The sequence below is a fragment of the Aquarana catesbeiana genome, linkage group LG01, assembly GCF_042186555.1.
Source record: "Aquarana catesbeiana isolate 2022-GZ linkage group LG01, ASM4218655v1, whole genome shotgun sequence".
NCBI lineage: Eukaryota > Metazoa > Chordata > Amphibia > Anura > Ranidae > Aquarana > Aquarana catesbeiana.
In genome coordinates, this window is record NC_133324.1 from 948,176,706 (window position 1) to 948,203,970 (window position 27,265).

Here is a 27,265-nt window from a genome sequence, read left to right on the forward strand (position 1 = left end):
CAGAAAAATTCATTATTAATAATAATAAAAATAATAATAATTTATTTTGTGTTAGGGTGTTTAGTTATTTATTATTATTTTATTTTTTTAAGGGGTAAGGGTTAAAGTTAAGGGTTAATTATTTATTTATTGTTAATTAGTATTAATTTATTGAATTTATTTATTTTTTATTTACGATTTTTATTTATTTTTTATTTATTTTAACATTTATTTACTCATTTATTATTATTTGTAAAATAATAAATAAAATAATAATAATAAATAATCCTAACCCCAAGTCCTAATCCTAACCCTGACCCCAACTTCTATTCCTAACCCTAACCTAAACTGAACTCGAACCCCTTACCCTAACAAAAAAAATGATAATAAATGAATAATAATAATAAAAGAAGAAATAAAAGCTAATGGAAGAGTTAAAAAAGCTGAAATACCTAGCAACAAATGATGCAACAGCTAATAGTTTTCTCTATTGGCTAATAAAAAAAAACACCAAAGCCCAAAAACGCTTCCTACAAACGCGCAGGTTGCGCATAAAAACGCGCCAAAATCGCGCATAAAAATGCACAAAAAAAACAGTCGGATAAGCGCTCAAAGACGATTATGCTCAGGTCTGAATGAAGCCTAAAAAAATGGTACCGGGGTGATGCCTGCAGCTGCATATCATCCCGGTACAACCACTGAAAGACCAGAGACATACGGGTACATTGCTGGTCCTTAAGTGGATATAGTGACTTTCAAGTGCGCCACTACTAGGGATGAGCCGAACACCCCCCTGTTCGGTTCGCACCAGAACATGCGAACAGGAAAAAAGTTCGTTGGAACATGCGAACACCGTTAAAGTCTATGGGACACGAACATGAATAATCAAAAGTGCTAATTTTCAAGGCTTATATGCAAGTTATTGTCATAAAAAGTGTTTGGGGACCTGGGTCCTGCCCCAGGGGACATGGATCAATGCAAAAAAAAGTTTTAAAAACGGCCGTTTTTTCAGGAGCAGTGATTTTAATAATGCTTAAAGTCAAACAATAAAAGTGTAATATCCCTTTAAATTTCGTACCTGGGGGGTGTCTATAGTGTGCCTGTAAAGGGGCGCATGTTTCCTGTGTTTAGAACAGTCTGACAGCAAAATGACATTTTGAAGGAAAAAACTCATTTAAAACTACCCGCGGCTATTGCATTGCCGACAATACACATAGAAGTTCATTGATAAAAACGGCATGGGAATTCCCCAAAGGGGAACCCCGAACCAAAATTAAAAAAAAAAAATGACGTGGGGGTCCCCCTAAATTCCATACCAGGCCCTTCAGGTCTGGGATGGATATTAAGGGGAACCCCGGCCAAAATTAAAAAAAAAAAATGACGTGGGGTTCCCCCTAAATTCCATACCAGACCCTTCAGGTCTGGTATGGATTTTAAGGGGAACCCCGCGCCAAAAAAAAAAAAAAAAACGGCGTGGGGTCCCCCCAAAAATCCATACCAGACCCTTATCCGAGCACGCAACCTGGCAGGCCGCAGGAAAAGAGGGGGGGACAAGAGTGCGGCCCCCCCTCCCTCCTGAACCGTACCAGGCCACATGCCCTCAACATTGGGAGGGTGCTTTGGGGTAGCCCCCCAAAACACCTTGTCCCCATGTTGATGAGGACAAGGGCCTCATCCTCACAACCCTGGCCGGTGGTTGTGAGGGTTTGCGGGCGGGGGGCTTATCGGAATCTGGAAGCCCCCTTTAACAAGGTGACCCCCAGATCCCGGCCCCCCCCCTGTGTGAAATGGTAAGGGGGTACATAAGTACCCCTACCATTTCACGAAAAAAGTGTCAAAAATGTTAAAAATGACAAGAGACAGTTTTTGACAATTCCTTTATTTAAATGCTTCTTCTTTCTTCTATCTTGCTTCATCTTCTGGTTCTTCTGGCTCTTCTGGTTCTTCTGGTTCTTCCTCCGGCGTTCTCGTCCAGCATCTCCTCCGCGGCGTCTTCTGTCTTCTTCTCCTCGGGCCGCTCCGCACCCATGGCATGGGGGGGAGGCTCCCGCTCTTCTCTTCTTCTCTTCTTCTTTTCTTCTTTTCTTCTTTTCTTCTCTTCTTCTCTTCTTCTTCATTTTCTTCTCCGGGCCGCTCCGCAATCCATGCTGACATGGAGGGAGGCTCCCGCTGTGTGACGGCGCTCCTCGTCTGACAGTTCTTAAATAACGGAGGGGGGCGGGGCCACCCGGTGACCCCGCCCCCCTCTGACGCACGGTGACTTGACGGGACTTCCCTGTGACGTCATGGGGAATGCCACAGGGAAGTCCCGTCAAGTCACCGTGCGTCAGAGGGGGGCGGGGTCACCGGGTGGCCCCGCCCCCCTCCGTTATTTAAGAACTGTCAGACGAGGAGCGCCGTCACACAGCGGGAGCCTCCCTCCATGTCAGCATGGATTGCGGAGCGGCCCGGAGAAGAAAATGAAGAAGAAGAGAAGAAGAGAAGAAAAGAAGAAAAGAAGAAAAGAAGAAGAGAAGAAGAGAAGAGCGGGAGCCTCCCCCCCATGCCATGGGTGCGGAGCGGCCCGAGGAGAAGAAGACAGAAGACGCCGCGGAGGAGATGCTGGACGAGAACGCCGGAGGAAGAACCAGAAGAACCAGAAGAGCCAGAAGAACCAGAAGATGAAGCAAGATAGAAGAAAGAAGAAGCATTTAAATAAAGGAATTGTCAAAAACTGTCTCTTGTCATTTTTAACATTTTTGACACTTTTTTCGTGAAATGGTAGGGGTACTTATGTACCCCCTTACCATTTCACACAGGGGGGGGGCCGGGATCTGGGGGTCACCTTGTTAAAGGGGGCTTCCAGATTCCGATAAGCCCCCCGCCCGCAAACCCTCACAACCACCGGCCAGGGTTGTGAGGATGAGGCCCTTGTCCTCATCAACATGGGGACAAGGTGTTTTGGGGGGCTACCCCAAAGCACCCTCCCAATGTTGAGGGCATGTGGCCTGGTACGGTTCAGGAGGGAGGGGGGGCCGCACTCTTGTCCCCCCCTCTTTTCCTGCGGCCTGCCAGGTTGCGTGCTCGGATAAGGGTCTGGTATGGATTTTTGGGGGGACCCCACGCCGTTTTTTTTTTTTTTTTTTGGCGCGGGGTTCCCCTTAAAATCCATACCAGACCTGAAGGGTCTGGTATGGAATTTAGGGGGAACCCCACGTCATTTTTTTTTTTTAATTTTGGCCGGGGTTCCCCTTAATATCCATCCCAGACCTGAAGGGCCTGGTATGGAATTTAGGGGGACCCCCACGTCATTTTTTTTTTTTAATTTTGGTTCGGGGTTCCCCTTTGGGGAATTCCCATGCCGTTTTCATCAATGAACTTCTATGTGTATTGTCGGCAATGCAATAGCCGCGGGTAGTTTTAAATGAGTTTTTTCCTTCAAAATGTCATTTTGCTGTCAGACTGTTCTAAACACAGGAAACATGCGCCCCTTTACAGGCACACTATAGACACCCCCCAGGTACGAAATTTAAAGGGATATTACACTTTTATTGATTGACTTTAAGTATTATTAAAATCACTGCTCCTGAAAAAACGGCCGTTTTTAAAACTTTTTTTTGCATTGATCCATGTCCCCTGGGGCAGGACCCAGGTCCCCAAACACTTTTTATGACAATAACTTGCATATTAGCCTTTAAAATTAGCACTTTTGATTTCTCCCATAGACTTTTAAAGGGTGTTCCGCGGCATTCGAATTTGCCGCGAACGCCCCAAATTGTTCGCTGTTCGGTGAACTTGCGAACAGCCAATGTTCGAGTCGAACATGAGTTCGACTCGAACTCGAAGCTCATCCCTAGCCACTACCTACCGCCATATACGCTCACCTGAAATAATGGACCTAATGTGGGAAGATAGGTCTTTATGTGCCTCTTCACCTCCGGATCTTCACCTCAAGATGAGAAAATCCACCTCCTTCCAGCAGAAGATGGCAGTATGTGGCTCAAAAATAAAATAAAACTTCTTTTGTGCTTTACTGTTTCATCAAAATAACCGACCGAGTACACTCACGTGGAATAGCGCACATTAAAATCTGGCGCACCGCAGCATAAAAGACTGTAAAACTGTATTGCCCCTCAAGAAGATATCACATCGGTAAGGATAATAGCCGTTAGCCGATAATAGCAGGATAATAGCCGTTAGCCGATGCCTTCACTTCTGGGTGCGCATGATCATTTCACATCCGCCCCTATGCGTTTTGTCATAGGTCATGCGACTTTGTGAAGGAAAAGGATGGATCACTTTAGAGTACATGGGGCTGGCCTTGGTTATGAATGTTGGGCACGGTACAGAGCCGGCATTAGCAGAGGTGGTCCAGCCCTTGTGTGTTCAGAGGCTCAGCAATGGGGCCTATTCTACTCCCACTTTTTGGCCAGATCTCCCCCTTCAGGCTCTCCCGCTCCTCTTGGGAGTCCTAGAGCACAACGAATGACGTCAGGATGGCGAGTAGGAGGAAATCGGGGAACGGATGCACTGTGCGAACCCAGAAACGCTGAGCACTGAGCACTTCCAGTTCACATCTGTAGCAGAGGTCAGGGGAGACTTTTTTTGGGGGGAGGTCTAAAGGTTGCAAAAGGCAAAGGCAGCGGACAGGGGTATACACATGAAAAAACTAGCGCCCGCCAAGCGTGTCCTATTCAATTAAAGGGCTGGGTGGCAAACCTGGGGTCACCGGGAAAGAAGGCGAGAAGAAATCTCCCCAGCGGAGTCACAGTGAAGAATAAAAACCCGTCAGATCCCCCAACCCTTCCACATTCTGTCTAAAAGTTAAGACAAAAAAAGTTTTGTCTGAAGTCCTCTTGAATCCTCCATCCCGTGGATGGATTCCCCGTATTCAGATCCCTTATCTAAACAAGAAAGCAGCTGATGACTTTTACTGTTAACGGAACTTCCGTCCGTCACCAAAATACCAACCAGCCAAATCCGTCCTTCCAAATCACCAACCGTCACCAACCAACCGGGGCTTCCTGTTATTGAAAGTCTCTACAGTGTTAACCCTTCCCTGGCCAGGCCAACGGATAATATACTGTATATATCGTTAACTACAGTATATATATATATAGATATATATAGGATATATATATATCCTATATATATCTATATATATATATAGATATATACAGTATCTCACAAAAGTGAGTACACCCCTCACATTTTTGTAAATATTTTCTTCTATCTTTTCATGTGACAACACTGAAGAAATGACACTTTGCTACAATGTAAAGTAGTGAGTGTACAGCTTGTATAACAGTGTAAATTTGCTGTCCCCTCAAAATAACTCAACACACAGCCATTAATGTCTAAACCGCTGGCAACAAAAGTGAGTACACCCCTAAGTGAAAATTTCCAAATTGGGCCCAATTAGCCATTTTCCCTTCCCGGTGTCATGTGACTCGTTAGTGTTACAAGGTCTCAGGTGTGAATGGGGAGCAGGTGTGTTAAATTTGGTGTTATCGCTCTCACTCTCTCATACTGGTCACTGGAAGTTCAACATGGCACCTCATGGCAAAGAACTCTCCGAGGATCTGAAAAAAGAGAATTGTTGCTCTACATAAAGATGGCCTAGGCTATAAGAAGATTGCCAAGACCCTGAAACTGAGCTGCAGCACGGTGGCCAAGACCATACAGCGGTTTAGCAGGACAGGTTCTACTCAGAACAGGCCTCGCCATGGTCGACCAAAGAAGCTGAGGTCACGTGCTCAGCGTCATATCCAGAGGTTGTCTTTGGGAAATAGACGTATGATTGCTTTGATGAAGGCTTCTTAGCCGAAACGCGTCAGCTTAGCCTGTACCCGTTTACCCATGTAACCCAACAAAGGACTTTTATTCAAGAGCATCCGAGTCACCAGCCCTTTTCTGATTCAAGTACCGCATTTTTGGGCCTGAACGCCCTGGCTAAAGCACTGGATCACAGTTCATAGATCATCATATTGGCAGTGGAGCTGGGGTATCATTTTGCTTCTCCAGCATTGCTGCAGAGGTTGAAGGGGTGGGGGGGTCAGCCTGTCAGTGCTCAGACCATACGCCGCACACTGCATCAAATTGGTCTGCATGGCTGTCGTCCCAGAAGGAAGCCTCTTCTAAAGATGATGCACAAGAAAGCCCGCAAACAGTTTGTTGAAGACAAGCAGACTAAGGACATGGATTACTGGAACCATGCCCTGTGGTCTGATGAGACCAAGATAAACTTATTTGGTTCAGATGGTGACAAGCGTGTGTGGCGGCAACCAGGTGAGGAGTACAAAGACAAGTGTTTTTTGCCTACAGTCAAGCATGGTGGTGGGAGTGTCATGATCTGGGGCTGCATGAGTGCTGCCGGCACTGGGGAGCTACAGTTCATTGAGGGAACCATGAATGCCAACATGTACTGTGACATACTGAAGCAGAGCATGATCCTCTCCCTTCGGAGACTGGGCCGCAGGGCAGTATTCCAGCATGATAACGACCCCAAACACACCTCCAAGATGACCACTGCCTTGCTAAAGAAGCTGAGGGTAAAGGTGATGGACTGGCCAAGCATGTCTCCAGACCTAAACCCTATTGAGCATCTGTGGGGCATCCTCAACTGGAAGGTGGAGGAGCACAAGGTCTCTAACATCCATCAGCTCTGTGATGTCATCATGGAGGGGTGGAAGAGGACTCCAGTGACAACCTGTGAAGCTCTGGTGACCTCCATGCCCAAGAGGGTTAAGTCAGTGCTGGAAATTAATGGTGGCCACACAAAATATTGACACTTTGGGCCCAATTTGGACATTTTCACTTAGGGGTGTACTCACTTTTGTTGCCAGCGGTTTAGACATTATTGGCTGTGTGTTGAGTTATTTTGAGGGGACAGCAAATTTACACTGTTATACAAGCTGTACACTCACTACTTTACATTGTAGCAAAGTGTCATTTCTTCAGTGTTGTCACATGAAAAGATAGAAGAAAATATTTACAAAAATGTGAGGGGTGTACTAACTTTTGTGAGATACTGTAGTTGTGGAAATATCACGCAACATAAAAAAAATTGCAACTACCACCGTTTTATTCTCCAGGGAGTTTGGAGATTTGGAGGAAGCTGAGAGCATTAGAAGGGACATTGCTGAGTTAAAGCGGTATTAAGCCAAAAAGAAAACATTTATTATATTTCAGCTTACAAATTCTTAGATGTGGTGGCTGCATTTGTTTTCTTTTTTTAGGCTTTCTTTCTCCTATTTTTCATTTGGTGATCTGTCCTGTAAGTCTGTTGTTTTTCAACATAACAAGCTCTCCTGCAGAATGTACCAGTTACAGAGATGAGTCAAACCATTTACCACTGACAAGGGGGCGAACAATGATCAGCTTTTATTTACTGATGTAAAATCTGTATCCCAAAAAGGAAAAAAAAAACAAAAAACTGATTGCTGTAACTGATTATAAAGTAAATCGCTGGAATTTGGCTTCATTTGTTAGTACATTAAAATCTGCTAGTCCATCTAACACTCCCCTCCCCCCCCAGACTGACAATGCTGCTGTCCCTGTGCTCCTTCCTCCAGAGTGGGGGGGGGGGGTGCTCCAGTACCTGGAGGGGTGTTACTGGCCAGATCACCAGGTGAAAACAGAGAGGAAAAATGCCTAAAAAACAAAAAAATAAAACCAATGCAGCCGCCACATCTAATGATAGGTAATCTATAAGAAGGCATTATGTCTGCTTGGTTTCCACTGCTGGTTATCCAGCAATGTCACCATAAATTCCAATTATTTCATCTTCTTATTTTTGTAAATTTTGTACATTTTTGTGTTCTGAACCCAAACAAACTTCACTATTATTTTATTATTATTTTATTGTATTATTATATTGTATCATTATTCACCCTATTATTTGTTTTAATCCGCTGTATTGGTGGATAATTTATAAGAACGTCCTTCTAATAGCATTCTGAACCTTCTTCTGCAAGTCAAATACAATTCATCCATCACTACCTGCCGTTATAAAGACTGACCACAAGGTGGCGCCAACGCATCATAAATCAATATAGCTTGGACGTGCACAACTTAGAATTCACCAGCAGGTGGCGCTCTGGACATACACGTTCTTTTCGCCTTTGCGGCTGCTTGTAGTACCTGCTGTTCTCCGCCAGATGTCGCTCTGCAATCACTGAGATTTCCTGTGTCGGTGAATGGGATAAGTGCGGGACCCGGAAGTAGTGCAGAGTCACATGACCGGTGAGTGGATCCAATGTATGTACTATAAATTATATATAGAGGAGGGAGGGGAGGATCAGACTTTATATATTGGTCTGGAAGAGCTGTGAGAAGAGAAGGTCAGTTTTTTATATAGTAGAATAATGAGAAATGTTATCAATGGAAGAGATGAGCCCCATGGTGTGCGATCGCAGGGCACTCGGGTTGTATGATCGCAGGGCGCTTGGGTTGTATGATCGCAGGGCGCTTGGGTTGTATGATCGCAGGGCGCTTGGGTTGTATGATCGCAGGGCGCTTGGGTTGTATGATCGCAGGGCGCTTGGGTTTCATGATCGCAGGGCGCTTGGGTTCCATGATCGCAGGCCGCTGGGGTTGCAGGACGCTGGGGTTGTATGATCGCAGGGCGCTGGGGTTGTATGATCGCAGGGCGATGGGGTTGCAGGATCGCAGGGTGATGGGATCGCAGGGCGCTGGGGTTGTATGATCGCAGGGCGCTGGGGTTGTATGATCGCAGGGCGCTGGGGTTGTATGATCGCAGGGCGCTGGGGTTGTATGATCGCAGGGCGCTGGGGTTGTATGATCGCAGGGCGCTGGGGTTGTATGATCGCAGGGCGCTGGGGTTGTATGATCGCAGGGCGCTGGGGTTGTATGATCGCAGGGCGCTGGGGTTGTATGATCGCAGGGCGCTGGGGTTGTATGATCGCAGGGCGCTGGGGTTGTATGATCGCAGGGCGCTTGGGTTGTATGATCGCAGGGCGCTAGGGTTGTATGATCGCAGGGCGCTAGGGTTGTATGATCGCAGGGCGCTTGGGTTGTATGATCGCAGGGCGCTTGGGTTGTATGATCGCAGGGCGCTAGGGTTGTATGATCGCAGGGCGCTTGGGTTGTATGATCGCAGGGCGCTTGGGTTCCATGATCGCAGGCCGCTGGGGTTGCAGGACGCTGGGGTTGTATGATCGCAGGGCGCTGGGGTTGTATGATCGCAGGGCGCTTGGGTTCCATGATCGCAGGCCGCTGGGGTTGCAGGACGCTGGGGTTGTATGATCGCAGGGCGCTGGGGTTGTATGATCGCAGGGCGATGGGGTTGCAGGATCGCAGGGTGATGGGATCGCAGGGCGCTGGGGTTGTATGATTGCAGGGCGCTGGGGTTGTATGATCGCAGGGCGCTCGGGTTGTGTGATCATAATCTGGTGGTGAGATTTGTATATTGGTGGTCTTACACATAACGAGGTGATGAAGCCATTCTTCTGCTGGCCATACACTATACAATCTCTGATTGCACAATCTCTATTAGTTTCACCAGAACTATGTAAAATGAGAACATACCTAAACTATCTATGTAATTTATGACAAATCAAGCAAATCCTGGAACTTCCTAGTTGATGGAGGCTCCTAAGTAGATTGTACAATCAGATTGTAAAGTGTGTGGTGACCTTTCAAAGAATCGGATAATCTGATCAGATCTATAAAAAAAAAACACCTCATACTGCACCATTGATTCCAAGCAAAACTAAACCATGTAATTGAAATGATTCTAGTTGGTCTGGAGATAAAAATCTGATGGTAGGAGAGCAGACACATTGAAATGATCGAATGATTTTTTTGATCTTTCTGATCGGTGGGTAAATTGGCTGAAATACGATTGTATAGAAAGTTGTATGGATGTCGGGTGAGAAGATTGCTGTTATGTAGACTTTGTATAATGTATGGATATATGTGAGCGTTGTCCTCTCTGCTCTCAGGACGCTGTGATGGTGCACGGCTTTGTCATCCACACGGTGGGCGCCGGTCCCGGGGAGGGCCCTGAGCTGTGCCGGGTCCTCTACTCTCACCTGTTCGGCTGTAATCTCCTGGATGAGAGGCTGAGGGCGGATGAGTTGGCTTTGGAGAAGAACAGAGCCAGAAGGATGGATCAGATCGCCGTGGTGGCCAGGTGAGTTGGATGATCTATATCTTTTCAGAAACACGGCGCCTGGCCGCTCACCTTATGGAAATTCTACATGCCTGGCTGACTTTGGACCCCCCGATCCGGGACAAGCACATGCAGCAAGCAAAGTCAAATTCTTGTCTTTACCACTTCCAGGTCAGTCATTTGGTGGGTTAGCATGACCAGCATTTTTAAATCGAGAGGTCAGCAATGTTGGTTTGTAAATTCCTTTAAAGGCTAACTCCACCTGTGCCCATTGTGAGGGGTTCCCACCATCCCTGTGCTGAGTTCCCGGGTCTGTACACCTGCTGTGCCCATTATGAGGGGTTTCCACCATCCCTGTGTCGAGTTCCTGGGTCTGTATACCTGCTGTGTCATTATGGTTTCCACCATCCTTGAAATTAGTTCCTGGGTCTGTATACCTGCTGTGCCCATTATGAGGGGTTCCCACCATCCCCGCACTGAGTTCCCGGTCTGTATACCTGCTGTGTCTATTATGAGAGGTTCCACCCTCCCTGTGCTGGGTCTTGGTGAGGGACCATGGGTGTAGGATGGCCTTGGTGAGGGACCATGGGTGTAGGATGGCCTTGGTGAGGGACCATGGGTGTAGGGTGGCCTTGGTGAGGGACCATGGGTGTAGGGTGGCCTTGGTGAGGGACCATGGGTGTAGGGTGGCCTTGGTGAGGGACCATGGGTGTAGGGTGGCCTTGGTGAGGGACCATGGGTGTAGGGTGGCCTTGGTGAGGGACCATGGGTGTAGGGTGGCCTTGGTGAGGGACCATGGGTGTAGGGTGGCCTTGGTGAGGGACCATGGGTGTAGGGTGGCCTTGGTGAGGGACCATGGGTGAAGGGTGGCCTTGGTGAGGGACCATGGGTGAAGGGTGGCCTTGGTGAGGGACCATGGGTGAAGGGTGGCCTTGGTGAGGGACCATGGGTGAAGGGTGGCCTTGGTGAGGGACCATGGGTGAAGGGTGGCCTTGGTGAGGGACCATGGGTGTAGGATGGCCTTGGTGAGGGACCATGGGTGTAGGATGGCCTTGGTGAGGGACCATGGGTCAAGACATAACCCTTATCTATTATGGAGACATCTTCTTCTCTCTTGCAGACAGACTGAGTCAATGTGTCTTCTGAGGCGCCAGGTGTCCGGTCGGCCAGCCAGTGACTTTATCATCCAGTCAGTAGACGAGCCAGTGTCCCTTCATGAGGAGGAGGTTGGGATGTATGGTCTGGGAGCGGGGGATCCCTTCCCCCAGGAGATGACCGTACTCTGGATGGGGGCCTTCTCTCTGGGCTTCTCCCTGATCTGCGACTCCCTGGACAACCTGACCTTGGCAGAGAGCACACTGAGGATGCTGGTAAGGTATCTGGTGGATTCCCTTAAGCTCCTCACCAACAGCACCAATGTCATCCTCCGGGCGGACAAGATCCACCTGAGTCTGGACAGGTTCATTCCACAGGGGCACCTACTGTTCCTCAACCACCAGGCCAGCCAGGCGCTGGAGAAGGAGCTAAACAACGTTATGACCCTGTAGGGTGGCCATAGACGGACCTACGCTGGGATCCGACCAGGGATGGGATTGGACTATGCGATATTCCCAGGAGAATTCAAATGTGCTGTAGATCCATGTCCATCTGGTTCTTATTCTTTGTAGGACCTGATACTACAGGGCGACCAATCCAACCCCAGAGTTCAGATCTCACTGCCAATTCCAATCTGGTTGGATGACGTACAGCAACACAAACAGCACTTCTTTTTGTTTTTTGTTTAATTTTTTTTTTTTAAATAAATATAAATGTTAATTGTATTGGTGTGTAGATACACACGGTGGTTCTTGGTTGCTTTACGTGAACCGTTTCTTGGTTCATACCAGCCTTCCGTTTGCTCCCTCTGTCGCGGAAGCATAGGAAGGTTGGCTTTGGGCTGCCAAAGTAAGGGTCACCAAACACGTTACAATCAACTTTAGGTTTACCAAAACTTTGCCATATCAACATTTCCCTACCCAATCCATTTTTGTCCAATCACACATGGACTTTACATTACATAGTTGTTGGTTGACCCAACAGAGATGGTACAATCCGATTTATAATGTGAGTGCGGTGAGCTTTATGCTGACCATACGCTGTACAATCTACTTTTAGGTCGAAAAACAACTCTGTAATGTAAAGGCACTGCCACATGGGGCGCTCATGCGTGCTCACAAACTCAGAAGCCCCCCACACCCCCATGAGGGTTCCAGCTGTGCAGGGAGGGGGTAAGGGAGTGTGGACGGGTAGGTAGACATGCTTCCAGGAGTGGGCCGTGTGCAGACATTGTCCCCTTTCCCGAGAGTGAGTCTCTAAGTGAACCTTTTTAACCCTTCATGGACAAACATTTCTTTTTAGTTTTCGATAGAGTGGAGAGGGGTTAGAACCCCTGTCAGTTTTTACTCTGGTCTGTGCCCCCTTTAGGAACGATTCACCTTCTCTTTGTCCAGTTTACCATTAACATTGAAATTTGAAAGAAATACCAAATTTTGGGTTGTCCCCAGAAGAGAAATAGAGGGGGAAATCTACCAATGGGGACACTAGCTCTAGTGACCTGGGGGTCCCCCAAGAGATTCTCTTATTTCATAGGGATTTCCTCTCACTTCTTGTTTGGCTATGGGACAGGAAGTGAAGGTAAATCTTCCCAATAGGGCATATATAGCAAAAATAAACGGATAAGGGGTATATCCTACTAACACATTAAAGTGGTTGTAAACCCCAGACATGAAATAAGAACAAAAGTATATCCTTCTATACTCTATATAGTATGTATTTGTCTGAGTCCAGAGCACTAAGTGTAATTTCTGTCTGCTGCCTCCTTCCTCTGCTATCCGCATGAGTCACTTCTGACAAGTTTTCCTGACACCAAGAGAAAAATGGTGACAGGGGAGGGAGCTCCAGCTGATTGACAGCCTCAGCTCTGTTCCTGTGTGAAGGGGGGAGGTGGGGGTGTCCCTTCCCTCCAATCAGAGCTCTCCTCACTGATGTAACTTCAGCTCCCCGTACCCTGCCACATTCATGACGTGGCAAATTATGAAATCTCAAAATGCAGCGCGCAATTCTCTTCTTCTTTAATGGGATAATAATGAAGCTGCTTTGCTGGTGATACTGATGGAGTTATTGAAAACGAATTTTCAAAGGCTTTTTTTTTTCAAGTGATATCAAGAATAATAATAGCGCTAAATGAAAAACGCAAAAAGAAAAGCGCGAATCAACACTCACCAAACTTCTACTAATGCAAAATTAGCAGAAGGAGCCCAAAGGGTGGCGCTAAAGAGCTGGAAAACCACGTAGTACGTCACTATGTTCGTAATTGTTGGCCAACATTTTGTGTGACCGTGTGTATGCAAGACAAGTTTGAGCCAACGCCCTTCGAACAAAATTCTACGGTTTTGTTGTTGGAAAGTCCGATCGTGTGTATGAGGCATATAGGATCAGCGCTGTGCACGGCTGCATCTTTTCTCCCCTTACTTCCCTCTTTACACTGCATTTGGAGCCATTGGCTCTTGCTGCTGTCAATCAGAGGAAGTGGGGGGGGGGGGGCCCTAAGTACCACTGTGTAAGTCTATGGAGCGCAGCTGAGTAAAGCTCGGGAGCGTGGGGACTACCTCTTCCCATAGCCTGCGGCTGGCTATGGTAGTCCCGCAGAAGAAGAGGAGGAGGAGCCAAGATCGCCACCGGGGACCCCAGAGGAGGATCGGGGCCACTCTGAGCAATACCACTGCACAGAGCAGGTATAACAGGTTTGAATATTTTAATTAAAAAAAAAAAATTGTGTTTAGTAACACTTTAAGTATAGTAGCTTGTCGCCATTCCATGGGCGTGTCATGTTTGGTGTCTATTTACTCAGTGTATTTTTCCCCAAAAAATTGAGTTTGGAAAAAAAACACTGCTCAAATCAAATATAATATAATATATATATATATAATGCTTGGGGATTCTAAGTAATTTTCTAGCAAAAAAAGTGCAAGAAAAGGCCGGGTTCGATCTCCATGGAATGTATCAAGGTAGATGATGAAGAACCATACAGATGATATGAGAGTTGTGGAACCACCTTGTGCCAGGAAGTCTGCATAAGGTGTTAATCCTCCGACTTGCTTGGCTGAAGGTAAGACGGGGGTATAGATGATGATAAAATGGCATCATTACTGTATGTGGAGGACAGATGGAGTTGATGACGCCCACCCCGGTTCAGGAACAGTTGTTCCATTTTGACATAGAGGGCCTCCTTAATGCCTCTTGCCCTCTGTCCAAAATCAATAGAAAGTTGGGATGTTTTCAGTCTATATTAGAGCTTCATTTCCTGAGAAGACCAGAATTACCAATGGCTCCTCCAGGTGATCCACGCATGTGAGAGGCTGGGGAACGTACAGCAACAGCATCTAGTTAGGGCAGCTCTTCTCTATCCCAACAACTGTCCGTTGGCCTCAAACACTTAGGGATGCAATTATAAAAAGACAATTCCAGAGCTATCAGTCCAGTGAAGCCGCATGTACATTAGTTCCGTGTTAATGGGGGCAAAAATCGAATGTTATTAGGCTATTTTCTTTCCAGGTTGAATGTTTTTCATTCATACATAATAGAGTCACCGGGAAAATACCGCATTGTGACCACTAGATGGAGCTGATGATGATAGGAAAAAGTTATTTACTATAAGCGCCATTATGCAGCATTTTCCTCATTCACTGTATGAATGAAAAACATTTGACCTCATAACACTTGTTTTTGCCCTCATTCATACAGAACGAATGTACATGCAGTTTCACAAGATGATAAATGTATCCCTTAATGTTGATGTAAACATTTGGATTGCTAACGCACCGTGTGTCCTGTCCTCTACCAGGGGTCAGGTGCCCACAAACCTTTGGCCTTATAGTGTAAACCACTTACAGTAATACAATTTAAAGATGAGTATTCATTAGATTGATATACAATGTAACAGCTATCTATTTTTTATTTTTTTTTTAAATGGGCTGTTTTCTGCTGTATTCTATATACCAGGGGTCTCCAGCCCCCGCTCTGCGTATCGGTGCTGGTCCATGGCCTGCTGGAAGCCGGGCCATGTGGCGGGGGGTTTACGGTGGGTAGAGCAAACAACCTGCACTGCCACCCTCCGACAACCAGAGGGCACCTGTTCCCCTTCTCCTAGGGCAGGGAGGTCAGGATCTCATAGCACTGGGGAGACCCAAGCTGCAACCAACGCCAACATCCGTGGAGAGTTGACTTCCAAGCGGCCGTCCCTGGTGCCAGGGAGGTTGTAGACCACGGCTTTATACAACCAACCTGCCTCAAGCCTTGCTCATAGGAAGGGGGAGGTTTAGAGGAATTGCACAACCAGATGCTGCCCAGGGGTCAGGATGGAAGTCAGAAGTCCTCATCTGCATACTTTCTCTGGATTAGGGCTTGTTCGAGTGGGTAGGGAGCATCAAAAGCAGGTGGTTGAGCCACGGATTTACCTCCCTCCGACCACTCGTGGCAGTACACATACCACAGCAAAAATGCAGCCCCCCCCCCTTTGTTTCCTCCAAAACAGGCTGGTGGATCCCTGATCTGCCCAACTCAAAGCCGGAGCTTCTGGAGATGTAAGCAAGTCTCACACTTCCTAGGCCTTCTGCATACCTTCATCCCGTTTTGAGGGAATCTGCACCCAACAAAAACCTTTTAAAGGGCAGACCATCAGAGACACAATGTCTGCTCCTATCTTCCAGTTGCACCAACTCTTTTCTACAAAAATGGGAAAAGACACATAATACACCTTTCCCAAAAAAGCCTCCTTTGGTAATAAATATCAAGAACTAAACTACAAGCTCCTGATAAGATGGTTCTAGCCTGAATTTCTCTGAATGTAGATGGCAAGTGCTGGAGATGTGGCTCTGCCAAAGGCACCATCCTACACGTCTTCTGGGAATGTCCTGAACTGGACAGATTTTGGTCTCACATCTGTTATATTAACAAATAACAGCTAATGGAGGATTTGAATGCCTTACTCAAAAGTCAAGACAGAAGCCTTTAGGATGGGGGTCGGCAAGTTGTCAACCGTGGGCAGATCAAGAACACGGCCCTACTTTGCCGGTCCTTTCCCCAGCTCTCCTCTTCACTGCAGATGGAGTGCGGGGAGCTGCCTCAGTTAACCTTTCGAGTTAACCAGCAGTCCTAGCAACCAATCACCAGCTTGGTAATACGTAAAGCTTACTGGCAGCTCCCGCCCTCCATCCAGTGCTGTGCGGCCTCCTGCACTCTGCAGTACACCTGTGTAAGTAAGGTAGGAGCGTGCTACCCACACACTGGTGTATGTGTGTGGTCGGGGGGGGGGGGATGATGTGAAGGTGACAGAGGTAATTACAATGTGGGGGAGGAAATGTGAAGGGGCGCACAAGACACTGCTTTGGGGGAGTGCACAGGGCACTACAGCAGGGGGGATGATGTGAAGGGGCAGATGACACAGTGGGGGAGGGGGACAGAGTACATTACTGTGGCGGGGATGATATGAAGGTGGGTAGAGGACACTACTGGGGGTAGGTGGCACTAGACACTACTTTGGGGGGGGGGGGTAGAGGAAATTACAGTTGGGGGGGGCACAAGACACTACTGTAGTGGGAGGTAGGGCAGAGGACACTTCAGTGGGTGTGATGTGAAGGGGGCAGAGGACACTGCTAGGAGGGGGGGGACGGAGCAGGGGACACTACAGTGGGGGGATGTGAAGGAGGCAGAAGACACTGGCTGGCAGTGGACACACATTTGGGGGGGGCAGGCAGAGGACATTACTGTGGTGGGGGTGAATTGAAGGGGGCACAGGACACTACTGTGGGTGGTGACGTGAAGTGATGCTGTCTTTGTCTTGGATTTCCCCCATATTGTCCAGGTGGATCTTAACCTCTGAAAGGTTGCCTCCCCCTGCTTTAGGAGAGCCTGATTTGATTGGATACAATACAATTTCTTCACAAAGTAAGCAAATGCCCTTCAAAATGTCAACCTGACCATTCATTCACAAAACGGTTAAAGGGGACTGCACCTGGTAACCTCTTCCCCAGAAAACAAATTCCCACTAACACATGTCCAAACTTTGTGGACCCCCTCTGACCATCACAAATATTTGAGGCCATTGGACATCCTAGTCAAAAACCATGGTCATTATAATGGAGTTGGCCTCCCTTTGTAGCTATAACATCCTCCACTCCTGTGGGAAGGCTTTCTACACGATGTTTGTAGGGTGTCTGTGGGAATGGCTTTCCAGTTTATCTCAAAGGTGTTCCATAGGATTGAGGTCATCATCTTCTAATGGTCCATCAGCCCAGATGAAGTGCGTTCCACTGAAGTCTCCTCAGATCTGTGGAGCTTTTCCATCTTGTGCTATATCCAGCCAGCCTACCTAAAGCATTGCTCCAAGGAAGAGGGGAGGGTTAGGAGAATATTATAGCCAGATGCCACCATACACATAATGGTTAAAAGTTACTGCATCTGTGTACCCCTCCTCAAAAAAAACATTTTTTTTCTGGGGTAGCAATTCCACCCCTCTACCCCTTTTCAAAACAATCAAGCCAACAAAGTACCATACTACATTAAAAATTATAACCAATACCGCCATGACTGTCTAAGGGGAATGGAGAGATCACATCCAAAATTGGGATAAAAATCTACACCCAAAAGTCAGCAACAAGATTGATGGGATCCGAAGAAGCGGTAGAAGTGTCTGGTGAGGGGTGTTGTGAACTGAAGGGATGTTTATCAAACCCGAACATCTTCTTGATAAAAAAAATTTTAATTGCGTGTTAATTAGGAAGGGAGTAAGAGAACAAAGGGGAGGCATTACATTCTAACATTGCACTTCGGTTTTAAGTAAATTTTAAATTAAATCTGTTTTAAATATTAAAAATAGAAAGAAAAAAAAACTTTCCTCTATATCCTTAGAAAAATACATTATGTTATAAATACATGTACAACCTACACACAAATAAATAATGTAGAAACACATCGATCACAGTGATCAGACAGACGTTCTGCTGGGTTCTAGATTCACATAAGAGGGATTAAGGCAAACTGCGGTGAGCATTAAATGCGGGATTCCTCCTGAGATCAGTTCCAGGGGGTCTTCCTGCCCAGGATGTGGTTGGTCACTTTCTACAAGAGAAGATAGAAAAGTTAAAAAAAAAAAAAAAGACACAACACAACCAAATCCATCTTGTTTTATTCTAGGATCCAGAGGAGTTCTATGTTCTGCCTTCTATGTAGTACCCCTTTAAACCCCCCCCCCCGGCGATCTGTGCAATAAAGCTGATCTCCAGCCTTACCTTTTTCCCACATTTGTAGCAAGACCTCCCTGAGTTGGAACTTACTACTCTCAATGCAAACTTTGAAGCTACAGCAGACAGCCAAGCCCAACTTCATTTCCTTTCTGAACAACTTCAATCAAAAGTCCCTTGACCTGCCTCTCACCGCTATTAGCTTTCTCTCTCTAACATTAATCAATGTGTGTTTTATGAAAGAACACATCCCTGGCATCCCTTTAGAGGTGCATGCTCAAGCAACTGATCAGCAGATTGCAAAGCTAAAGTCTGAAGCACCCAGGGCCCACCAGAGAGGACCATGAACATTTCAAGGGATGTGTTCTTCTCATCACTGGGTTCCAAAAGAGTTTGAAAGGAGAGGAAGAGGGGGCAACTTGGTTTGCAAGTGTTGTCTTGCAAAACGAGCAGGATTCAGGCCAAAAGTGGTGTGCAGTACTGCTTTTGACCTGAAGTGGGGGGAGCTGAGCAGAACCAAAAGTCGCCGTTCGGAAATGCACGGAAAGGCCCGAGGACAGTTCGGCTAACCTCGACAAGGCTCGTGAATGGAGTCTTTCCGAGGTTTGCCGAGGTCAGCCGAAGTGTCCCTCAGGCCTTTTCCAAAGCTCTCCGGCGCCCCCCGCCTCTGGCCGCATGCAGTATTGCATCCCATTGAAGTCAATGCGGAACAAATTATTTTAGTTTCCATTTACTTCAATGGGAAAACTCGCTTTGATATGCGAGTACATTGGATTACGAGCATACTCCTGGAATGGATTATGCTCGTAATCCGAGGTTCCACTGTATACATTACACTTTAATTATACGTTACACTTGAACATGCTGGTGAATGTTAAAGTTGAAATGTGTATATAGATAGAGATAGATAGAGAGAGAGAGAGAGAGAGAGAGGACACGTTTCTCAGGTGCAGAACTTCTGCCATCTTGTGGCCATTTCTGTGTGTTTCATGTCACTGGAACAAACCTTGCGGAAGAGCTGAGCTTTCAGCCGGTACGTTTCATACTCCGACCTCCTCTTCTCCTCCTCCTTCCTCTTCTTTATTTCTGGAAGCTGCTCATATATCCTAGACAACAAAGAGAGGAAAATAAACTCATGGCCAGAAACAATAATCCACAGCCCACCAGTCCATAGAAAGGGAGGACTGGAATGAGTTATGCGACCTTATCACCTAAATGTCTAGCACAGATGTGTAAAACTGGCCTATTTGGCCCCCATGTGTATATCTCGGTTCTTCTAGGTGCTCTTCAACCAGTTCAATGATTTAATGCACCTCTTCAGTTGATGAAGACTTCTTTAGATAAAAAAATGTTTTATGGCCGTTTCTCTGAGAAAAATAGTTGCAGGCTACAATTATTACTATAATGGTGGCCGAAGCGCTATAATCTTTTTCTAGAATGAATTAGTTGTGGCCCTTAGTAGGCTTAATATTGCCCCCCTTGAAGCTTTATTCCAACCACTTTGGTGCTCTCTTTCACTTTATGCTCAGCATTGGCCTCTAGGGGGCAGCACTTGGTGCTGTTCTGATCTGTGCTGTGGTGTGGTTTTGTGTTAAAAGCACCCCTTTATGTTTGTTTGTACTGGCTGTCAGCTTCACCCCAGACTGAATCCCAATTTATGGGTGTGCCTAAAGGAAAGCTACAGCACAGCACTGAAGCCCTTGTTTAGCTCCTAATAGCGCCCCCACCAGTGCTAAATGATCCTTTACTATTGTAACTCCTTATGTTGTGATCCGATCTGGCCCCTTCCCTCTGTTGTGCTGAATGACGGCACTCGTCTCCAGCTGGTGCCAGGGACGAGTGCCGTCAACCAGAGCTAATTCGTTTTTGCTCTCCTACAGATCTCGGTGATCAGATAGAGATGGAGGTGGGGAGGGGCCGCTGTTGACCACGCTAGCTCTGCATCCAAAATGGGAAAAAAAACGCTACATGCACGTTTTCTCCTGGAGGACAGGATGAAGGAAATAGGTTTATGGTCAGACAACTTCTTTAATGGCTGATTCACACCAACAAGGCATGCCTATTCCTACTGCCCACTTTGCTGTGATTCCTGTGTGCACCCCCTGCATAAGTAATGAGAAGGGGGGGGACAGGACAGAAGGAGCAAAGGATCTGCACGCTGACACTTCTTCTTTCAATCAACCACAAAAAGATGGATTCAAATAACCCCAATCAAACCAAGCAAAATAAAATCTGATCACTTTCAACAAAATTGTTTTTTTTTTCCGTTTTTTTAAATACAGTTTCAGTTTGATCTTTAAAAAAACTGTAATAAATTGATAATTTATGGCCCAGTTTGACTTCACAATCCCAATATACCTGCGTTAGGTACACGATCAGATATTATCAATAGCATTAAAACCCCCAATACAATCAGAAGAATATGTGATCAAAATTATTATAATGAACTATATAAAGCAAATCAAGTGTCCATTATCTGCATGGACATTTCTAATGGACATTTGATTTGCTTTATATAGTTCATTATAATATTTCTGATCACATATTTTTCTGATTGTATTGGGGGGTTATATTGCCATTGATAATATTCGATTGTGCACTTAGTGTAGCTATATTGGGATATATACTATAACACTTACACCATAAAAGTGTAGGGATAGCAGCAGCTTGGTATGTGGGATAGGGTGATATATACACTGTGTGTATGTATATATATATATATATATATATATATATATATATATATATACACACACCGTATATACTCGAGTATAAGTCGACCCGAATATAAGCCGAGGCACCTAATTTTACCACAAAAAACTGGGAAAACTTATTGACTTGAGTGTTAGCCTAGGGTGAGAAATGCACAGCTACTGTAAGTGGAAAAGAGGATCAACAATGCCCATTTGCAGCCTCACTGTGCCCATAGGTCCCCCGAACTTCAAACTCGGTAGTTAAGGGTTCCTAGATGCCCCCTAGCTGCAGCCAAAATTTGGGGTCTCTGGACCCAAAGGGTCCCAAAATGACATTGCTGCAGATAAACACAGTTGACCGACTTTGGGGCACCGTGGTGCTAGGAACCCCAAATTTGGTGTGTAAACCCAGTGGAACTAGCACTACAATATTTCCAAAGCTGGGGTTCCTAGCACCAAGTGGCCCTGAGATACGGGGCCCCAAAGTCGGTTCAGAAAATGTTAAGCACTTCTGCAGCAGAGAGTGACATTTTCCGAGCCGAATTTGGGGCCCCGTATCTCGGGGCCACTTGGTGCTAGGAACCCTAGCTTTGCATATGTTGTGGTACTAGTTCCAGTTTGGGGTTCCTAGAACCAAGTGGCTCCGAGATACGGGGCCCCAAACTCAGTTCGGAAAATGACATTTTTTGCTGCAGAAAAGTGCTTGACTCGAGTATAAGCCGAACGGGGCACTTTCAGCACAAAAAAACATGCTGAAAAACTCGGCTTATACTTGAGTATATATATATATATATATATATATATATATATATATATATATATATATATATATATATATATATATATATATAAAATATTTTTTTTTTCTATTTTTAGTCTGAGGCGTGGGTTGCTCGATTTATTTAAAAAAGTTGAGGATTTTATTTAGACACATACTTACCTAGGTGGATGCAGAGTTGTTCTGATGCTGCATCTGTCCCCCGCCGGCTCTAAGACCAAGAACTGAGCGATCTAACACTGCCGACTGCACGATTCTCAGAGCTCCGGGAGCAGAGAGCTGGTGACGGTCAGTCATTGTCTGTCTGTTCTGTTCCCCCTCCCCACTCTGGGGTACTGGGCTGTGGAGAGGGGCAGGGGCAGCAGGTTCAGGCTCTCAGTGGCACGCTCGAGAGGCTGAGTCGGGTGCCGGTCTAGGGATCTGGGCAGATCCCCACCATGTGGTCACGAACTTTCTTCAGCCTGGACCGGCTCAGTGATGTCAGATTCAGCCCGCTGTCTGCTGAAAACAGGTCACAGGAGTGCAGAACGAACTGCACTCCGGAAGTACAGCCAGACAAGCATTTGCTGTACTTCTTTAATTTTGTTGACTTCACAATCGACTGATTTGTGGTGGTCATGCAAACTCCAAGGAGGTAGACTGCTTAGTTTAGGTTGACTGTTGGGTCTGCTCACCTCTTGGATCTCTGCACCATCTCACTCCGGGGGATGTTCTTCATCTTCTGGGATGTTTTGGATTCTAAATGAAGAAAAACCAAGTCAGATATAGCCCAGAACAGGAGCCCACACCACCTACTATACATAACTGAAGGGTCTGGTGGGGGGAGACTATCAGTGAATTCTCCCTACCTGAATTCCTCGCTTTGCTTCTGTCCAGCTGAAAGTATTGCGTGTTCCCACCTAGCTCCTCCCACCAAGGATGGTGGAAACCCCTCATAATGGACACGGCAGGTATACAGACCTGGGAACCCCTTAAAATTGGCACAGCGGGTGTACAGACCTGGAACTCAGCACAGGGATGGTGAAAGCCCCTCATAATGAGCACAGCAGGTGTACAGACCTGGGAACCCTTTATAGTGGGCACAACAGGTTTGCAGACCTGGAACCTTAGCACGGGGATGGTGGGAACCCCTCATAATGGGCACATCAGGTGTACAGACCCAGGAACTCAGCACAGGGATGGTGGGAACCCCTCATAATGGGCACAGGAGGTGTACAGACCCAGGAACTCAGCACAGGGATGGTGGGAACCCCTCATAATGGGCACAGGAGGTGTACAGACCCAGGAACTCAGCACAGGGATGGTGGGAACCCCTCATAATGGGCACAGGAGGTGTACAGACCCAGGAACTCAGCACAGGGATGATGGGAACCCCTCATAATGGGCACAGGAGGTGTACAGACCCGGGAACTCAGCACAGGGATGGTGGGAACCCCTCATAATGGGCACAGGAGGTGTACAGACCCGGGAACTCAGCACAGGGATGGTGGGAACCCCTCATAATAGGCACAGCAGGTGTGCTGCACACAGCACACTCACACCGGAGGTGAGTCTTCAGGGACAAGGTCAGGAAATGTGACTACCACAGCTTTGGACTGGGGAGAGACACTACAGCGAATCCTCTGAATTAAGATGTTATTACGCAGGAACATGGCCACTGCAATTCAAAACTAAAAATATTAGGTATCGCCTATAAATTCCTTTTTAAAAGACTAGCAATAAAAGGTGACCGTTGCAAGCCATCGCTTCTCCTGAGTAGAGAGTTGCAATCCCTGCCACTGTTACTAAATAACATCCTTACATCTATTAAAGCCCAATTAAACTTTCAGTTTAAATCAGCTAAACACATTCTAGGATACATGAAAACAAAACATTTAGAAAGCAGCAGCAGACTGATTAAAAAAGCCTGTCCCCTACCAACACACTTGCTCTCTGTGTGGAAGCAGTGGTCCCTCTACAGAGGCCTGACACACATGGTCAGGACCTTGATCACCTGCTGGTGGCACTGTGGTTCCCTGGGCGATGTGTTGTAGCTTCGGTGTCCACCAGCAGGTGTCTCCCAGCAGCCAGCATTTCCCAGTAATCACGTGGTGCACGCTGCTGGGAGACACCCGTTAGTGGACACTGGAACTATAACCCTCTGCCATCGGCAGGTGATCCAGGTCATGACACACGTCCTAAGTCAGACCTATAGCCATGCAATCAGCACAGCTTAAGTTTGATGCTGTTTGGAGAGCTCTGACTCAGCAGGGGGTGTTGTCAGACCTCTGCAGAGAGACCACTGCTTTCATACAGAAAGCAAGGGTCCGTTTTAGCAGCATGATGGCAGGGGACAGGCTTTTCTTTTATGTCTATGGCTCCTTCCTAAAAAAAAAAAAAAAAAAAAAAAAAAAAAAAAAAGAACTAAGACTGTGCACACCTTTCATTTTAATGTAGCAAATAGTAAAAAAAAATATAAAAGAAAAGTTTTATTGGGCTTTTAACCACATACAGTAATCAGAATATAATATTTTTTCCTTGATTTGCTTTTATTAACATGGTACAAGCAGGAGCCCTTCATTATTAAGTTGGCATTTCTTATCAGCCATGATACATCAGGTACAACCCTCTGGTCACCTTTATATGAAGTGTGGTAGGGGGGCCTCCCTCTTCTCTCTGGCTGGTTGAAAAGTGCTTCTCTCTCACTCTGGAAGATGTTCTGCAGTTTCCTCTCCTTGGTGAGCAGCCGTAAACGTTTCACCCTCTCCCCCGATTGGAAGATGAAATCCGGCCGGTGAGCCTTTAGTAACTCCTGACACAAGAAATACACAGTGACTGCTAAGTGGGCTTTTCGGGATGGCAAAAAGCTTTGCAAGGTTGGATATGCAAATCAAGACTGAGCTCAAACATGTACGCTGGACTACAGTCACCTCAAGCCGAGGGCCAGGTCTTGGAAGCCAGCAATGGAAGTGATATGGACACAGTCCTCACCTGTAGGGTGGCCCTGACAAAGGGCTGGACCATTTTATCATCTTTGCCAGGCTCTGATCCGATATTCAGGCTCTCCCCTCTTCTGATGGCTGGGCCCTGTTGGTTTCTCTCTCGTAGCGGTTCTCTCCATGGTTTGGCGTTTGTCGTGGACTCGTACCAGGCAGGGCCGGGACCGCTTCGCTTATTCTCCTTCGGAGCGTCACACCTCATACCATCAGCTGGGACAAACCAGCTCAGCCCTGTCAATGACAAGCACAACCATCAGTCTGTAGACAAAAAATTGCTAATAAAAATAATATAATATACAATAATTGCTACACAAACCGTTTTATGGTATTAAAACAGACATTCAGACATTTCTACTGTACTTTTCCAAGACTGTCAAAAAACTCAGCTGTGGCTTCCTTGCAATATGGCAACCTGGAGGCATTCCTGTTTTACCCTTGCTGTACACAGCTCTCCCGAAAATCTAATTTCTAAATTTTCCATTGAGGTACACAGGAATTCAGAAGCAGTCAGGTTATACTGCCATCTACAGGAGGCTGGGACAGTGGCAAACAGAAGAATATCGGAAGCCAGCCTCCATATAACCACTCCTCTACTTGGCATGCCTCACTATTCTTATTGGTCCTCCTGCTGTGGCCAATCTCCAGTCTCCTGAGGAAGTTCCTCCTTGTCCCTAGTCAGGAAACGTTCCTAGCAGTGCAGCTAGGATTCCTGCCTCTTGGCTGAAGATGCTTTGCTGGACTGGGTTGGGCTTGATGCTTCTTAGAACACAGTTAGGTAGGGTTGAAGAATTTCTTCTGTCAGGACAAGAGACACCTATAGGTGTTAAGTGGATAGCTTCATGCTCATCCTCATTTCCTCAACCCTGCATATCCTTGTGTGGGTGTCTTTAGTTCACCCTTCTTTAGTTAGTCTGGCCCTGAGAGAGGTACCCTTGGAGGTTTTCTACCAGCTTCAAGGGTTCTTCGGTCATCTGTTGGGATACTGTGCTCGGAGGGCTCTCATGTTTAAAGTTGACATCTTACTATGAGGTTGTTTTGTCTGACCATGGCAACCTTTTCTCTTAACCTGGAAACTCCTTTACCTGAATCTTGACGTGTTAGGTTTTTTTGAGGCTTGGACCTTCTCACAGCGACCGGCTGGCCTTTTTCCTCTGGACCATTTTTTTTTGTCTGTCAAAATTTCCCCTTGAGGACCTGTTATTATGGGACGTATCCCAGTAGTCTTTGTGGGTTGACCACACCTCGTTGTTCGTAGTTCCCACTTTTTTTCAGGCTATGTTGTTCTGCTTGTTCTGGTGGATTGGTGGTGGGTTCCTCGTGTTGACATATTCAGTAGTATCTTTGTCCTGGTCTGGAGAATCATGCTGTGAGGGCACTTAGTTGGACATTTCACTGCAAGGTTGTTTGCTTAATCATGGCAACCTCTGCTCTTAATCTGGAAACGCCTTTCCTGAATCTTGACGGGTTAGGATTTCGAGGCTTGGACCTTCTCACATTTTTTTTTGTTTGTCCAAATTTCCTTTTGCGGATCTGTTCTTATGGGACACATACATGCTGTCTGTTGCTTAAAATATTTTTTTCCATCAAGAACTCATCTATGTGGTCTTTTATTAAACTCTCCAGTATCTTCCCAACTATAGAAGTTAATCTAACAGGTCTATAGTTACTTGGTAAAGACTTTCATCCCTTTTTAAATATAGGCACCACATTGGCCCTTCGCCAATTCAGTGGTACTATTCCAGTCATTAAAGAGTTCCTAAAAATTAGAAACAATGGCTTTGGAATGAGAGCTCAATTCATTTAGGATCTGTGGATGTATGCCATCTGGTCCTGGTGCTTTATCCACCTTTATTCTGTCTAAATATTTCTGGGGCAGTGTCAATACCATCCCCATTATGGTTTAGTGCTTTTTTTATGTTGCTCTGTGTGTTTTAGTGGATTTCTGGTGGGTTCCCTCATGTTGACTGATTCAGTAATATCTTTGACCTGGTCTGGAGCATCATGCTATGAGGGCACTTAGTGAAACACTTGTTTGCCCAACCATAGAAACCTCTGCTCTTAAATCTGGAGACTCTTTTCCCTGAATCTTGATGGGTTAGGATATTGAAGCTTGGACCTTCTCACATGGATCGGCTGGCCTTTTTCCTCTTGACCTTTTTTTTTCGTCCAAATTTCCCTTTGAGTATCTGCTATTATGGGACATATCCCGGTAGTCTTTTTGGGCTGATCACACCTCGTTCTTGGTTTAGTTCTCTTTTTTTTTATGAGCCTCGTGTTGACTAATTCAGTAGTATCCTTGTCCTGGTCTGGAGCATCAGGGGGATCCTCTGAAGTCTTCCCTTGGTCATGGCAGTTCCCATCTTGCTAGAATTCTCCTCATCGGTCTTAGAGTCAGAGGTTAGTCTTCCTTGTGTTCCTGACAGATACCAATGCCTTGGGTCCAT

The 27,265-nt window shown here is 46.3% G+C and overlaps 2 protein-coding genes across 4 annotated transcripts in view; one reads left to right on the top strand and one right to left on the bottom strand.

Moving 5' to 3' along the window:
* The first annotated feature begins 8,087 nt into the window (after positions 1-8,087).
* Positions 8,088-11,913, top strand: AP5S1 (adaptor related protein complex 5 subunit sigma 1). 3 transcript variants are annotated; one of them, XM_073612325.1, is made up of 3 exons: positions 8,088-8,202; positions 9,924-10,114; positions 11,214-11,913. In XM_073612325.1, the coding sequence occupies exons 2-3, from the start codon at positions 9,933-9,935 to the stop codon at positions 11,638-11,640; spliced, it is 609 nt and encodes a 202-aa protein (XP_073468426.1). In that variant the 5' UTR covers positions 8,088-8,202; positions 9,924-9,932; the 3' UTR covers positions 11,641-11,913. The 3 variants fall into 3 exon arrangements, with proteins under 3 accessions (XP_073468426.1, XP_073468425.1, XP_073468424.1); XM_073612324.1 differs by having other exon boundaries at positions 8,141-8,217; XM_073612323.1 differs by having other exon boundaries at positions 8,183-8,300.
* A 5,967-nt stretch (positions 11,914-17,880) lies between these two features.
* The window catches only part of ALMS1 (ALMS1 centrosome and basal body associated protein), an 82,633-nt gene continuing 73,248 nt past the window's right edge, over positions 17,881-27,265 (bottom strand). The window contains exons 14-18 of the mRNA XM_073611137.1: positions 24,814-25,052; positions 24,460-24,634; positions 22,518-22,581; positions 19,379-19,478; positions 17,881-18,250 (exon numbers count right to left, since the gene is read on the bottom strand). Coding sequence (XP_073467238.1) covers positions 18,206-18,250; positions 19,379-19,478; positions 22,518-22,581; positions 24,460-24,634; positions 24,814-25,052 — 623 coding nt within the window. The 3' untranslated portion in view covers positions 17,881-18,205. The remainder of the gene's footprint in view (positions 18,251-19,378; positions 19,479-22,517; positions 22,582-24,459; positions 24,635-24,813; positions 25,053-27,265) is intronic.

Bases quoted from the DNA above. Each gene is read 5' to 3' on its own strand.
- AP5S1 (XM_073612325.1), top strand. From the start codon at position 9,933: ATGGTGCACGGCTTTGTCATCCACACGGTGGGCGCCGGTCCCGGGGAG. The intron at 10,115-11,213 runs GTGAGTTGGATG...TCTCTCTTGCAG, and splicing joins CAGATCGCCGTGGTGGCCAG to ACAGACTGAGTCAATGTGTC.